We start from the raw sequence: 14848 nt of genomic DNA, 5'->3' as shown, positions 1-14848 counted from the left end.
GAGACCTTCCTGGAGGAGGTGACATGGAGAAAACAATTGGGATAACGGGGAGAGGTGGGGAATGGTGCAGGGTGCAGGAAGCAGGGGAAAGAACAGTGGGAAGGGAGGGGAGGAGGTCAGGGCCCAGCCCTGAGCTCTAGTTCTGGACCCCAACCTCAGTTTGTCTCCCAGATCCTGTTCTGAGGCCTCCTTCTTGGCCATGACCCTGTGGTTAGGGAGAGCCTTTCTGAATCTCCTCTTCCTGCCCCAGGGGCAGCAAGGAGCCTCTGCCGAGAGGGGGCGCCCCTGCCCCAACTTGTTGCCACATCTGTTTGCCGAGCGCTGCCTCCGATGGCCCCTGCCGGTGGGGTGTCAGGGATGGGGTGAGCCCTGTCTGGTCCCTGCCATCACGGAGGGAAGACGGCTGCCGGGCCCTGGGGGTAACAGGGCTTTGACCAGAAGGTACAATGTGCTGTAAGAAGGAGGGGACGCCCCGGAGCTGAGTCCTGAGGACAGAGGAAGGTCAGGAAAGGGCTACCGTGTGTGCACAGGCCTCGCCTTGAGTGTCCGGGCTGCTCCCAAGATGGGGCCACTTACGAAGAGCCTTGGAAGCCAGGCTGACCATAGACAGGGTCGTGGGGAGGGGGCCAGGCAGCGGCTCACAGCCTGGGCGTGGTTGGGGGAGACTAGGCAGGAATTGGGGCCTGGGGAGACCGCGAAGGGGCATCTCCGGTTCGGGCGGGCAGCGAGGGCAAGCAGGGCCAGCCTGTCCCAGTCCTGTCCCCCTATGACCTGTGGGGCCCCCTAGGTACCCTGACACATGGCTGATGGTTATGGAGCGCTTCCTGTGTGCTGGGCTGGGCCGGGTCCTGTTGAGCAGGTGGAGTTAGGATGGCCTTGTTATAGATGGAAAACAGGCTTTGAGGGATCAAGCTCAAGGTCGAGCAGCTTTGTGAACCACATTACGCCCCTCTGCTGCAGAGGCCATCCCACACCTGGTGGGGGACGGGGCCCTCAGAGCCCCCTCCCTGGACGGGGTTCCAGAGGTTGGACTGTGTGCCGACCAGCTTTCCCTCGCTCTCAGGAGCGGCCCAGTCCTGCTGGGCTCAGGCTCCCTTCCCACGTGGAGGCTCTGGTCTTGTCCCAGCTGAAGGTGCGCCGGGCCCCAGCTGGCTCTGGCCTGGGCCTGGTTCAGGTGCCCTGGGCCAACCTGCACTTGGCTCCACGCCGGGTTCTGACCTCACTTGATGCCAGTTATGGGGGAGCTCACTTGGAATCGCAGCATGAGCCCCAAGTGTGGGCCTAAGTTAGAGCTGGGGGGCTAAGAGCGAAATGTCACGGCCCTGCCTGGAAGCCCTTGTGCGGGCAGGGAGACGGCCTCTGTGCGGCTCAGGCCCTGGCTGATGGAGGACGCAGCCGTGGTGATGAGGAGAGATGGGCCTGGGGGCTCCTGCCCCAGCGCCTGGCACCTTGTAAGTGCCTGGTGGTGAACTGTTAGCTTCTCCAACGCCCGGAGCCTGGTCAGCGCCTCCCAGAAAGCATAGGAGCCGGTCCAACGGGCGCGTGAGCTCCACCGCACCGGGCAGCCGTGCGTGCGGGCGAGGGGTCCGGGAGGGGAGGGGGCTCGGGTGGACTTCACTAGGTGCGCACCTCTGCACCTTCCTGTGGGCAGGGCTGCGGCCCTCACCTCTGGGTGTGGCCTGAAGGGCTGAGCTCTCCTGCTTTGGCCCCGTCCTCCCGTTGGATTCAGCCGAGGTCTGCACACGGGTTGTGGGCCCAGGCCCAGCCCAGAAAGAAGGGTCGTCAGTGGTCCTTGTCGGGGAGGGGTTCCCATCTGGAGGCTCACGGGGAGCAGGAGGCCAGGCTGGGCATCCCCAAAGAGCCTGACCTTGGTGGTTCATATTTTAACCATCGAAGGAGATGTCGTGGACGCAAATGCCTTGCCACAGTGCCTGGCCTCAGTGTCCCCCCCAGATCCTGGGGGCGGGGCAGGAAAGCTGGCTGGCAGGCAGGTGGCAGTGTCCAGCAAAGCAGAAGGAAGGGCCCAGTGTGTCTGTCCTCAGCATGAGGCCCCAGGGGTTCTTTTTGCTTATTTAGGGAAACTGGGATTTTTTTTTTTTTTTTAGACTTCATGCCCAGTGCAGAGCCCTACATGGGGCTGGAACTCATGATCCTAGAATCAGATGAGAGCTGAGATCAAGAGTCGGCACCAGGGGCCACAAACCTGGGATATTTTAAGCCATAGCTTAGGGATGCCCTTCAGGCCCCAAAGCTGAGAAGGGGGAAGACCCAGAACTCAGTCCCCTCTTCAACTCTTCCGCCACTGGACTTGGCTTCCATTGTTGCCGAGTGGAGGGCCCGCAGAGCCAGCCAGGTGCTGAGCTAACTGCCCCAGACATGCGTGTGCCAACCAGACAGGCTGCGGAGAGGGGGGGGCCTGCCTCCTGCTGTGGGAAAACTCGCCCCCCAGCCCCGAGGATACAGTCACCCACTGAGATCTCTGTGCCCCATACAAGTGCTCCATAAAGCTTATTTTTATTAATAAGCACTTCCTGGGGCACCTGGGTGGCTCAGTCCGTTAAGCGTCTGACTTCGGCTCAAGTCATATCTCACAGTTCCTGAGTTCGAGCCCCGCATTAGGCTCTGTGCTGATAGCTCAGAGCCTGGAGCCCGCTTCTGATTCTGTGTCTCCCTCTCTTTGCCCCTCCCTTGCTCGCACTCTCTCTCTCTCTCAAAAATAAACAAACATTAAAAAAAAAAAAAAGAACCACTTCCCCACCCCCACCATAGTGTGGGCAGACTTCTGTCCTGCTCACCATTGTATCCCCCGTACACAGTAGGTGCTCAGTGTTTGCATGAATGAATGAGTGAAGTGAATGCCTGAAACACTCTCCCTCAAGAAGCCCTCAGTCTGGTGAATTCAGAACTACTGAATTTGTACCCTCGAAATGGGGGAAGTGGGTGGTGTGTTGAGTTGTAGCTCAATAAAAGTGTTTGAGGGGCGCCTGGGCGGCTCAGTCGGTTGAGCGGCCGGCTTCGGCTCAGGTCAGATCTCACGTTTGTGGGTTCGAGCCCCACGTCAGACTGTGCAGACAGCTAGCTCAGAGCCTGGAGCCTGCTTCAGATTCTGTGTCTCCCTCTCTCTCTGCCCCTCCCCCTCTCATGCTCTGTCTCTCTTTGTATCAAAAATAAATAAAACATTAAAAAAAAAGTGTTTGAAAAAAGATCAAATTGGCTATTACTACATTTGAATGAAGTTATGGGTACGAGAATACATTACATCTTGTGACATTTCTTCTCATTTATAATCATTACAAAGTAACCTGAATGCCCAACATTCATGAAGACTGTGAAGAATGGCATCCACTAGACCGGCCAAAGATCTGTATGTGTATGACACACTCTGTTCATTCTATGAGGCATTAATTGAGCTTTTAAACTGGAACGTTGCAGGGTGCCTGGGTGGCTCAGTCGGTTAAGCGTCCGGCTTCGGCTCAGGTCATGATCTCACAGTTCGTGGGTTCGAGCCCTGCGTCTGGCTCTGTGCTGACAGCTCAGAGCCTGGAGCCTGTTTCAGATTCTGTGTCTCTTCTCTCTGCCCCTCCCCTGCTCACACTCTGTCAGAAATAAACATCAAAAAATAAAACATAAAGTTGCACAAAAAAAGGAACACCGGGCTGGCTCAGTTGGAGGAGCATGCGACTCATGATCTTGGGGTCTTGAGCTCGAGCCCCATGCTGGGTGTAGAGATTAAATTAAAAACTTGCAAGAAAAAGGTGGAGAACGGTGTGTGTGTCTGTAAAGTCATAGAACTAAGAAAATCCAAAACATCAAAAATATTTGTACCACATTTAAATGTTACTTTACAACCTTAATTTCTTTAAATTATGAGTTTATGTTTATATTCTGAACTTCACCTTTTAAAAAGCGAATTGAAGTGATAGAATTATCACCAAAGTTTTTATGAAGCAGAAACAGCACTAACTTATTTTAAATAAATAAATAACCTATTTAGATCATCTGCTTCCTCGGGGTGGGAAAGAATCGCAGACTCAGTAGCGAAGCCCGCACTGAAAATACCTGTAGTGAAGCGGGTAGGTTTGGGTTGAGGTAACAACGTGACAAAGTGTGGTGACGTAATCTGGTTTTTCTGTTGAAGGGTTTACAAATTTTAGTTATACCAAGAAAATGATGATGAAACATTTGATCTTCTTTAATAGGGAATTTTTAACATTTGCTTAACTGTTTGGGATTAGACATAGTTTATTTTTAAGAAGGTTTTGGGGGTGCCTGGGTGGCTCAGTCGGCTAAAGTGACTCTTGATTTCTGCTCAGGTCATGATCTCACAGTTTGAGGAATCGAGCCCCACATCTGGCTCCTTGCTGACAGCTCAGAGCCTGCTTGGGATTCTCTCTCTGCTCCGCCCCTGCTCATTCTCTTTCCCTCTATCTCTCAAATTAACTTCAAAAAAAAGGCGGGGGGGTTACCTGGGTTGGGCTCAGTCGGTTAAACATCAAATTCTTAAATTTTTTAATGTTTGAGAGAGACAGACAGAGCGTGAGTGGGGGAGGGGCAGAGAGGGAGACACCAAATCGGAAGCAGGCTCCAGCCTCCGAGCTGTCAGCACAGAGCCCGGCGCAGGGCTCAGACTCACAGACTGCAAGATCATGACCTGAGCGGAAGTCAGACACTCAACCGACTGAGCCGCCCAGACGCCCCCCTCAAGAGAAAACTTCTTACCTGGCCTGGGTCATGCGGGTGGGAGTGGGCCTCCCATGACTTCGTGGCGCCCAGGCTACACGGCAGGGGTGGCACCAAAGAGAAGCAGGGCCGAGGCCCAGTCCACACCACCTGCTTCTCCCGGCGGTGGCAGAGGGGTCCACACAGTCCATGACACGAATGAACGAGACAGTTTGGAGTCTTGGGATCTGGGGCCCCCGGAGGACCTCGGCGAGGGCTCCGAGAGACTGACTTGTCAAGGCCACAGCGAGGGCGCCAGGGGCCTTGGAGACACAGCCCTGCTTGCGCCTGAGCTCTCACACTCGAGGCCACCACGCGTCCCAGGGGCCACCAGGGAGCCAGGGTGTGGGCCCTCCCAACTGGCCACGTGGCCCCCCGCTGTCAGCTGGGAGAGCACGGCTGTGTCCCTGAGGGCCAGGACGATGGCATGCGGGCGTCCCACATGTGGTGGGCGCTTGCGGACGTGAAAGGGGAAGAGCGGGGAAGAGCGAGAGCCTCGGGGGAGGTCACACCCAGAGTGACAGAATGACAAGGTGCCCCCCCCCCCCCCGCCCACTGGGCAGGTCCCACCCCTCTCCTGCACGACTCGCCCCCCGGGGCCAGCCCTCACGGCCAAGGCCACACGCGCTCGGAAGGCGAGGCGGCGAGAAAGAACACGAGGCCAGGGCTAACTGCGTCCCAGTTTCTTTTTATTCATTTTTTTGGTTCTTTTTTTTTTTTTTTTTTAAGTATGGAAGCTCAAGTATAAGATGTAGATTTTCTTTTAAGCTTTACAAAAAAACAAAATAAAACAAAAACTCCTTTTGCATTCCATAAAAATTGACAGAAAAGCACCTGGCCAGAGCAGCCGGTCAGCAGGCCCCACCCCCCGCACCCCCGCCACGTGGTCGCGGGACAGGGGCCAGTCTGTGCAGGACAACGCTGAGGGCCACCCGCTTTCTCCCAGAGCTGTCCCCTGTCCCCCCAGCCCCAACCCCAAGCGACTCCCAAACACACGTGAACTCAGATTTCCAGTTTTTCTTCTCTCTTTCACACACCACAGTTAGTTCATAAAATTTTTTTGTTTTACATTTTTTACACCAATGTAACAAAAAGGTGGGAGGGAAGGGGAGGCAGACAGACTGTATTTTATGCCTATAAATGGGAGGGAGGCAGACGGGGGGTCGGGGGGGGGGCAAACAAAAAACGCACGGTCTCTGTGGAGATATGGAGAGTTTTGATAGCAAAACGTGGCAGGAAGTAGGCCTCGGAGACAGGAGGGAGTTTACTGGGCTTTATTCTGGGGAGCGATGGCGCTGCGCGGTCGGCGATGCCGCTGATCCGTGACCTGGGCGGGGGCGGGGGCGGGGGGCAGAAGACGAGGTTTCTAAGAAAGGGGTCTAACGAGCGCGTGGCGTGTCCAGTTAGCGTGGAGCAGGGCTTCAACACTGCTGCTTTCTCTTCAAGGCCTCCACCAGGTCGTTCTTAAGAGCTTCTTGCTTTGATTTGTCTGCGAAAGTCTGCACAGACCTGCCGGAGGGAAGAGAGTGCCATCAGCCCCTGTAACGGGCAGGAGGCGGCGGCGAGGGGCTGGGGGGCTCCCGTGCGGGGCCGTGTGGGCCCCACGCCTCCCTGGGGAGGGAAGGGGGCCACCGGGCCGGACACCACCTCCATCCAGCACAGCGCCCGAGCCCTCGGCCCCTCGCCAGGCGCCGCAGGGGGAGCACACGGCCCACCTGGATGGGGGCCCACCTCTGCACCAGGCTGGGGGGCCTGGCTGTAGCCTCCAGAACCCAAGTCCACTTCAGCGCCCAAGGTCAGCCTGAACCAGAAGGTGCTTCTGACCAGCTGCAGTCTCAGCTGGGGGCAGGAGGGCACAGACTCCGGGCCACAGGGGACTCCACTATTACACTTCCCCCTCACTGCACCCCTGCCCAGCAAAGGAGGCTTGCTGCTTGCCCCCTGAGGGCAGGGTGCGGGGGTGCCCCACTCAGCGAACATTTAAGAGCCCCCGGCCCTCTGTGCAGACCGGGCTCACGTCCAGGTGCCTTCAGCCACCTGCTGTGAGGCACTGTCGGCTGTGAACATGGCCGAAAAAACCCCTGGGCCTGGATTTCAGGAGGCCCTGGGCCTCTGCTGTCCAACCCTGGCTTTGTGGGGACATGCATGGCGCGGGGGCCTCATGCGCGGGCGTTACCACTCTTCACCGAAGCCACCAGCCACGAACCTCCGCGGAGGCTGTATGGTTTACAAAGTGCTTCCCTCTGCAGTGTCCAGAGGAGTCTTACTGGGGGCTCCCAATTACAGAAGAGGAAACTGAGGCACGAGAAATGCCCCCGACAGTGGCCTGAACGGTCACTCTGTCAAACTGACTCAATGTGTCGACCGACCAAGGACTTGTTAAACTACGCGTACACTTTCCCACAGTCTCGAAGCCGTGGAAAGGAGTGAAGGCTGCCGGCAGCAGGGCCGTGGCCACCACGCACCCCACACGCCCCCGGCTCTGTGTGCGCCAGCCATGAGGAAGGCTGGGAAGGAGGGAGGGTCAAAACACCATCCCCCCAAATTCCAAAAGGGACTTCACACTCCAAGAGTCAAATGAAGCAGGGCCCAGGACAAACGAGAGCATCCCAAGTTGAGTTCTGGCTACTGAATCCCCGAAAAATCGCGGGAGGTGTCCTCCCAACGGGGTGCAGCTGACACAGAAGACAGGGCTCAAACACTCTAAAGAAATGCTGACGTTTCTAAAGAAACATTTGCCGGGGCGCCTGTGTGGCTCAGTCGGTTAAGCGGCCGACTTTGGCTCAGGTCATGATCTCACACTTCGTGTGTTCGAGCCCCATGTCGGCTCTGTGCTGCGAGCTCAGAGCCTGGAGCCTGCTTCAGATTCTGGGTCTCCTCTCTCTGACCCTCCCCCACTCGTGCTCTGTTTCTCTCTGCCTCAATAATAAATAAAACATTAAAAAAATTTTTTAAATAAAAATAAAAAAATAAACAAACATTTGCCCTGGACTGTCCTGACTCTGCAGTGGCCAAAGGAAGGGTTAGACACCGGCCGTGGGGGCCGTTGGCTCCGAATCTTAGCCGGTCCATCGCTGCTTCTGGAAAAGCTCCCGGCAGGAAGGAGTGGCAGCTCACACGGCTCCTCGGCCCGCGAGGGTGCCAGCTCCCCTGGGTAGGAAGGGCTGAGCACACAGGGACTCACCCCCGACAGCTCCCCCAACAAAGGAGAAAGTTCCAGAGTTAGAACCAGAGTGAGAGGTCAGACAAGAGACTGGGCTTGGAACAGCTGGAGGGTAGGAGGGGCAGGATGGTCACTTGGGGGACACAGCTTGGAAGGGCCGCTGCCCGGAGGAAGTGCTGACTCCGTGTGGGAAGGAGAGCACGTCCCGCGGGCGGACGGGGCGCCGGGCTGGCCCCCGCTGGAGGCGTTCCTACGCCGGAAAGCCTCCAGCGGGTGGCCAGGGGACCCCTCAAGGACAGGGGTCTGGCAGATTCTAGGAGCTGCGAAGAAAACCGCCATCGTCTTCTCTCCCGTGATGGGAATGGGATGGACCCAGGGCGAGGCCTGAAGGAGACCAGACTGCCGCGCTGCAGTAGTGCCGCCTGGTCACACGCATGGCCCGGCCTGGCCATCCCCCGGAGCCTCTTCTGGGCCAGGCTCCCAGTGGCCAGTTCCCGGGCCCCACAGCCCTGTGCCAAGTGCCTTATATTAAAAATCGCTTCTCTCCTCTCCCAGGACCCTGACTGCTTCCTACATCCGTGTGTGTCACAAGCTCAAGTTCTGGTTCTCAGTTATCATCCGCCAGCAAGACCATTTCCGTCCTGTTAGCACAAGGTGTTTAGGAGGATGGCCGCAGCTTGTTAGGGGCAGGTGGTTACTGGTCCAAGCAGCTCCAGCAGCAACCGGTCTGGGGGTGCACCCAGCCTGGCCAGGCGGGTTCCGGCCTCCGCTCAGGGCCACAGGCCCCTTTCAATTCACAGCCCCAAGCAGTCACTTTCCCACTGAGGAGGCTTACGTGGCCCCTGGGGACGCTCAGCAGGGAAGTCCGAGGCCCCGGCGCACATGCAGCAGCACAGACAGTGGCCTGGGGCAGCCCCAAGGCCCCTGGCCGAGCCGAAGGCAGTGCCCCCTGCCGAGTGGCCCACGAGCGCGGTGCAGACAAGCGGCTGCTGCTGGAGAGGCAGTTAATCCCCAGGCTGGACTTCTTCCAGAGCCAGAGCCAAACCACGTGTGCCCCATGCCCAGCCCTGCCCGGAGTGCGAGACACACACACAGCACACGCGTGATACGGGGCCGTGTTACACGGGGCCAAGTCTACACGTTAACGTGGCAACTCACAGCCGTGAGCTGACACGGGGGTTAGTGCTGGTTTAAAGGACCACGCGCAGAGACAGCTGGTCCGGGGGCGGAGGCAGGTTGGTGAGTCCTGTTTAGTGGGGGGGGTGCTCACGCCTCTCAGGCAGGGTACCTGCGTCGGCTTAGTTATCAGGCTGGATGTGGATCTGGCGCTGGGTCAGCACTTGGGAAAGTTCCCTCTGCAGCTGCTGAAACTTGGGGTGGTCGGGGATTACGTCAACAGATCTACAGAGAGCGGTCACAGATGAGTGCGGCAGGAGGGGAGGGCCACTCACACCGAGGAGCACCAGGGCAGGCGCGCGCTGGACACGCAGGGACACGTGAGGTCGGAGACATGGCAGTGTCGTTGTGGCCCCTGTGCTCTGGGGCTGCAGCCCGAAGGGGCAACTGCAGAGTCCAATGCTCGAGGTGGTCTGGACCACCTGCCTGCAGGCCCTCTGGGTCCCTCTCCTGGTTCTCCTGCCACCACCAGGGTGGGCAGGGGGTGTGTTTGCTGGGGATGACGCTCTGGGCCTGGTGACCAGAGACGGCAGTGTTGCCGGAGTCGGGGAATAAAACCCTCCAGGGCCCAGAGAAGTCCCCCTGCAGGCGGGCGGGAAAGTGGGAAGGTGAGGAGGGGGCTCCCCGCTCCTGTCAACTGAGGAGGAGACTAGAAATCTATCTCCTGGGTGAGTTTGCAAGTCAGGGCAGTCCCTGGAGGGGCTTCCTGCCTCTGCTTCTGGCCCAGAAGGAGGGACTCACGCACGGAGTGGGTGATCAGAGGGCTGGAGGCTGAGGGCAGGGCCTCTATCTCGTCTGACCCTGCGGCAGGCCTGCCCCCCTGACGGGATGAGGGCAAAGCAGGGGAGCCACCGGCCAAAGGGCACATGCCTCAGGTGGAAGGCGCTCCTACGAGCTCTCGGTTTTCTGATTTCAAAGCCATTGCTCGCTCCGCAGCCGCCTCTCCTGGCCCCCGCGGGGCTCTGGCCTCCTGCCCTGTGCCCCCATGGGCTCTGGAAACCCAGAGAGCCCCTCTAAGCCTTCACTTGGGCCCATGCTGCAGAACTGAGGACAGAAGAACTGAGGGTGGGGAGGGGCAGCTCAGGGCCACGGCCACGGCCACCAGAGCCCCGGAGGACGTTAAAGTAGCCGGGGAACCCAGAGAAGAGGATCTGCATGTTGTGAGGTCCGGGCAGATGCGGAGACGGGACTGACGAGGTGGGGGACCGTGAGGAGGGCACTTCAGTGGCGAGGGCACCAGCGCCTGTCCGCGTGAATGTCCCGAGACAATGAAAACAGTAGGGAAGGAACCAGAGTCTACGGAGAATACGAACCGTGCGTGAGGTGTCTGCTTTCACGACCCGCACTAACGGTCCCATGACGTGGGTTCCCTGGCAGGTGCTACGGATGAGGAAACCAAGGCCCAGCGCCAGAGAGCTGTTACGCCGCACACCTAGGACCCGAGTCCTCGTCTTCTGGTTCCAAAGCTTATGTCTCAGGGGTACGTTACCTCAGCCCATTGACGATGTCCTTTGTTTTCCCAAAGTAGATCTCGTTCAGCGTACTTCTGATTTTATTTTCCATGTCCTGGGAAGGGAGGTCAGTCAGGATGGGAAACAGGAGTCCCGAGGCCCCACCCCCTCCCGGTCCCACCAGCGCACCCCTGCAGTCCCCACTGCGGCCACAGGGGGGAGGCGAGCGACCACACCAAAGCCCAGAGAGCCAGCCCCCTCCCCCCATCCCCAACCAAGGGCCAAGATCTGCCTCTGATTGGTTGCTGTGTTCTCTTCCCAGGCTTCAGCACGAGGAAGCCAATTCTCAGGGACCGGCGGCCACCAGGGGCCACCAAAAACCACACCACCCTCCCTCAGGCCGCCTCAACCAGTCTCGGGAACAACCGTGTGAATCCCAGGAGCACCACCCTTTCCTCCAAAGAGCGTGGGGAAGGGAAGGCTCCTCTGAAGTTCCCCCGGAGCCTGTGGCCTTGGAGGGACATTTCCTCTCTGAGCTCAGGTCTCTGCTGGCACCCAGGGGGCTGGGGGCGCAGGACCAAGAGCTTCCTGAGCAGTGTCCTGGGAGCGTAGCCTGGGGGGTACGGAGGGGGCTGAGCACTCCCATCAGGAGGCTCAGAACACGCAAGCCCAGAGCAAAAGCGCAGACAGCAACACGCTGCTGGCCGCCAGGGCTCCAAAGCCAGGGGAGGAGGCCCACACATGGCCCTTGGGGTGGACGGGCCTGCGCTGGGGAGCGGCCCAGGGCCCAGAGCCCCACTCACCTCCACCAGGCGCCCGATATTGGCTATGTGTGGGGAGCAGTCGCTCACGGTCTCGTCTTTCTCCATCTGCAAGAGATCAGAGCGTTACTGCACATGAGAGCCGCGCACCTCGGCTGAGAGCACCATCAGGTCCTCTGCTTTGGCAACAGCCTGTCGCTCAAGGCCACTTTTCTGGCGGGGGAGTCCAGGCACCAGGGACTTCGGCTCCGGGTCACCAACAGCTCAGCCAGCAGAGGCCCAGAGGCCCTGTTCCCAGCGGGGGGCCTTTGGGAGCGCCCCCCCCCCCCAGCCCCAAGGCCACAGCAGGAAGGGCAAAGGGGACCACCTGGCCAGGCACCGCCATATTGCAGGTGAGCTTCCACTGCCCCCTGACAGCAGCTTCGGAGGGAGGGCCCCGGGGCTCAGGGGCCTCGGCCGAGGTGACACAGGTGGGGTCTGCACATGGCCCAGACACTTCGTCGCACACAGCCTGTGCGGCTGGCCACCTGGCTGGGGGCAGTGTGAGCAAGGGGCTCTGAACCCAGATTCCTAGACGGCAACCGGGTAGGGTTTTGGAGGAGCTGGGGCCCAGCAGTCGGGTCTTGGGCAAGTCAGTTCTGGCCCAAAAAAGTCCTGACAACGTCTTACTGAAAGTATTAAAAAGAAAGGAGGCAGGGGGGGGGGGGGACAGATGATCCCTGACCTGCACACGGATGCCCGAGGTGTGGACCCCCCACTTCAGCCTCTGCACAAGGCTGATTTCCCTCCCAACACAGTGGATTCCTTAAAGAGAACCTTCTCTGTCTACACCCGCAGGGGGCCTGGGACAGGGGCGAGCACGTGCATGCTCACGGTTGGTGAAACGGGAAAGAGGACAGCGGTGCCACAACAGCCAGAGGGAGGGCAGAACGAATTCTAACGGGAAAGCCGGGGGGGGGGGGGGGGGGGGCGGGATGGCAGTGTGCTTAGAGGTCAAAGGTCTCTGCTGCTTCCCACACCTATTCTGACTTTTCCATCAGGAAGAATGGTTTTCGTGCCAGAAACGGCAGGAGAGACCCAGCGAGGAGCCAGATGAAGGGAGCAGATGGGAGGAGGGACGCAAGTCACTTTAAATGACCAGGCTTTCAAGGTCAGACAGGTCGGATTCTGTGGACTGGCCATCCCTGAAAAGTCACAGCACAGCTTCCACAACACCGGAGGAGGGCGGAGACTGACTGCTGTCACCGAAGAAGGAAGATTAGAGTTGGGGATTAAACAGGTGTACACCGATCCACACCAGCCCCTGGTGACAGCATCGAGGGTCCAGGTGATCAGAACCCAGGAAGGCGGGCTGGGACGGGACACGGTGACTGAAGGTGCCGGGTCACCTAGTCCACTCAGTCTCTGTAAGAGAACTCGGTCTGCGACCCAAGGACGCGGAAGCTCAAAGACGCCAGGCGCCCTGCCCGGGTCACGGCAGGTCTGCTCGTCCTGCCTCAGCTGGCTGGGCTGAGCGCACACCACATTCTCAAACGTCAATCTCACCCGGTACAAAATGGGAACCGAGTCCTGCGCGGGGACGCGTGGCTCTGAGAGGATTTCAAGCTTGAGGACAATGTGAGGTGGCAGCCACAAGAGCTTTCATGCGACTTCAGCTGCAGAGGGGAGCCATTCCCAGTGCCCGGGCGGGGGCTCCCAGCCGGACACACGGGGCCGCAGCTGGAGGGTGCCGGCTGCCCTCCCTCCATGTGGCCCGGCCACGTCTGCAGGGCTGGACTCGGTTTAGGGCGCTGGGTTTTAAGAAACCCGTGGGTTGGGGCACCTGGGTGGCTTAGTCGGTTAAACCTCCGACTTTGGCTCAGGTCAGATCTCACGTTCGTGGGTTCGAGCCCCGCGTCAGGCTCTGTGCGGACAGCTAGCTCAGAGCCTGGAGCCTGCTTCCGGTTCTGTGTCTCTTTCTCTCTGTCCCTCCCCCTCTCATGCTCTGTCTCTCTTTGTATCAAAAATAAATAAAATATTAAAAAAAAAAAACATGGGCAAAGCTGGAGTTCATGTGCTTGTGAAAGGTCTCAACACCCTCATCCCAAGAAACGGGCAGGAATGGGGTGTCTGCCCTGCCCCTGGCACGTGTGATCCCGGGGAGTCTTGAGCCTCAGAGATCACAAGGGTCCCCCCAACCCCGGAAGCGAGAGTGCTCCTGAACTCAGAAGTGATAGCCACCCCCCACCAGGTCAAGTTTCCTAAACACCCCCCTCCCCCGGGGCTGGAACAGCTGCCCTTAAGCAAACCCTGCTGCCAAGGCCGCGCGGGTGTGCACGCGGGGGAGCAGCTGGCAGCACACGCAGGAGGAAGGACGGTGCTCCGTCTCATTAAAAAACATCTAGTTTAACATTTTTTGAGAAAGAGAGAGAGGGAGACACAGAATCCGAAGCAGGCTTCAGACTCTGAGCTGTCGGCACAGAGCCTGACATGGGGCTTGAACTCAAGAACCACAAGACCACGACCTGAAGTTGGATGCTCAACCGACTGAGCCACCCAGGCGCCCCTAAACACTCCAGTTTAAAGACAGACTGTCAGGCTGGATTCAAAAAGCAAGGCTCCATGGGGCACCTGGGTGGCTCAGTCGGCTAAGTGTCAGACTTTGGTTCAGGTCATGATCTTGTGGTCCGTGAGTTCGAGCCCTGCATCGGAATCTGTGCTGACGGCTCAGAGCCTGGAGAGTCTGCTTCAGATTCTGTGTCTTCTCCCTCTCTCTGCCCCTCCCCCACTCGTGCTCTGCCTCTGTCTCAAAAAAAAACAACAAAAAAAATTTTTAATAAAAAAAACTACAAAAAGCAAGGCTCCATTACATGCCACCTATGCTAAAACCAAAAAGTTGGACACTTAACCGACTGAGCCCCCCAGGCACCTCCATTCCCCTACTTTTAATAGGGATCCTTGGACACCAACACAGCTGGACCGCGTGCTCTCCCCCAGGCGGAACCGGTTCCTGTGGCCACACAGGGGCGGGTCTGGCCCCACCGTGTCCTCCCACAAAGCAAGGTCTCTCGCCTTCCCCAGCTCTGCATGGCGGGGGGCAGATTCCTGGCAGCCTCAGGGAAGTGACAAGGCTGAGCTCACCGAGGGCCCCGTCTTAAACGAGCACAAACAGCCCAAAGTGAGGCTGGGAGTGTCGGCAGAGGGCTCTGGGCCGTCTGGGTAAGTACCGTCACAGTGGCAACCCAGCCCCTTGGGTGGCACCTGTGGGCTTCAGACCAACCTTCCAGTGAATGGAAGGACCCAAACCGCCAGTCGCCCAAAGGTACGAGAGGTCTGCGGTGGGGGCGGGGGGAGGGGAGAGCAAAGAGGCCCCGTCTCCTCCAGGAGACTGACACCCCAGAAGACACAAGGGGTCCCTAAGCTTGTGGCAGGGGGTCTGAGCCTGAGGAAAGGCCTGGCAGGGACCAAGGACTGGGAAAGGGAAGGAAGACATGGGGTGGGGTGCGGGCAGGGGCCCTGGCACACACAGATGTGTTTCCACAACCCCCGTGCCCCACACCCCTGCTCACTCCCGCCACACCTGGTCAGGGTCAGCTTGC

At 58.7% G+C, this 14848-nt stretch overlaps 1 protein-coding gene across 3 annotated transcripts in view; it reads right to left on the bottom strand.

The window, feature by feature from the left end:
• Positions 1-5761: 5761 nt before the first annotated feature.
• Positions 5762-14848, bottom strand: part of CAPZB (capping actin protein of muscle Z-line subunit beta) — a 131306-nt gene continuing 122219 nt past the window's right edge. For 2 of the 3 annotated variants that reach the window (XM_029949115.1, XM_029949117.1), the window contains exons 7-10: positions 11313-11378; positions 10548-10624; positions 9171-9283; positions 6143-6228 (exon numbers count right to left, since the gene is read on the bottom strand). In XM_029949115.1, coding sequence (XP_029804975.1) covers positions 9181-9283; positions 10548-10624; positions 11313-11378 — 246 coding nt within the window. In that variant the 3' untranslated portion in view covers positions 6143-6228; positions 9171-9180. Of the gene's footprint in view, positions 6229-9170; positions 9284-10547; positions 10625-11312; positions 11379-14848 lie in introns of all 3 variants that reach the window. The other variant, XM_029949116.1, reaches the window with a different exon arrangement.

The sequence above is a fragment of the Suricata suricatta genome, chromosome 8, assembly GCF_006229205.1.
Source record: "Suricata suricatta isolate VVHF042 chromosome 8, meerkat_22Aug2017_6uvM2_HiC, whole genome shotgun sequence".
Lineage (NCBI taxonomy): Eukaryota > Metazoa > Chordata > Mammalia > Carnivora > Herpestidae > Suricata > Suricata suricatta.
The sequence above is the reverse complement of the archived record's forward strand: the minus strand, read 5'-3'. Positions and strand labels throughout refer to the sequence as shown.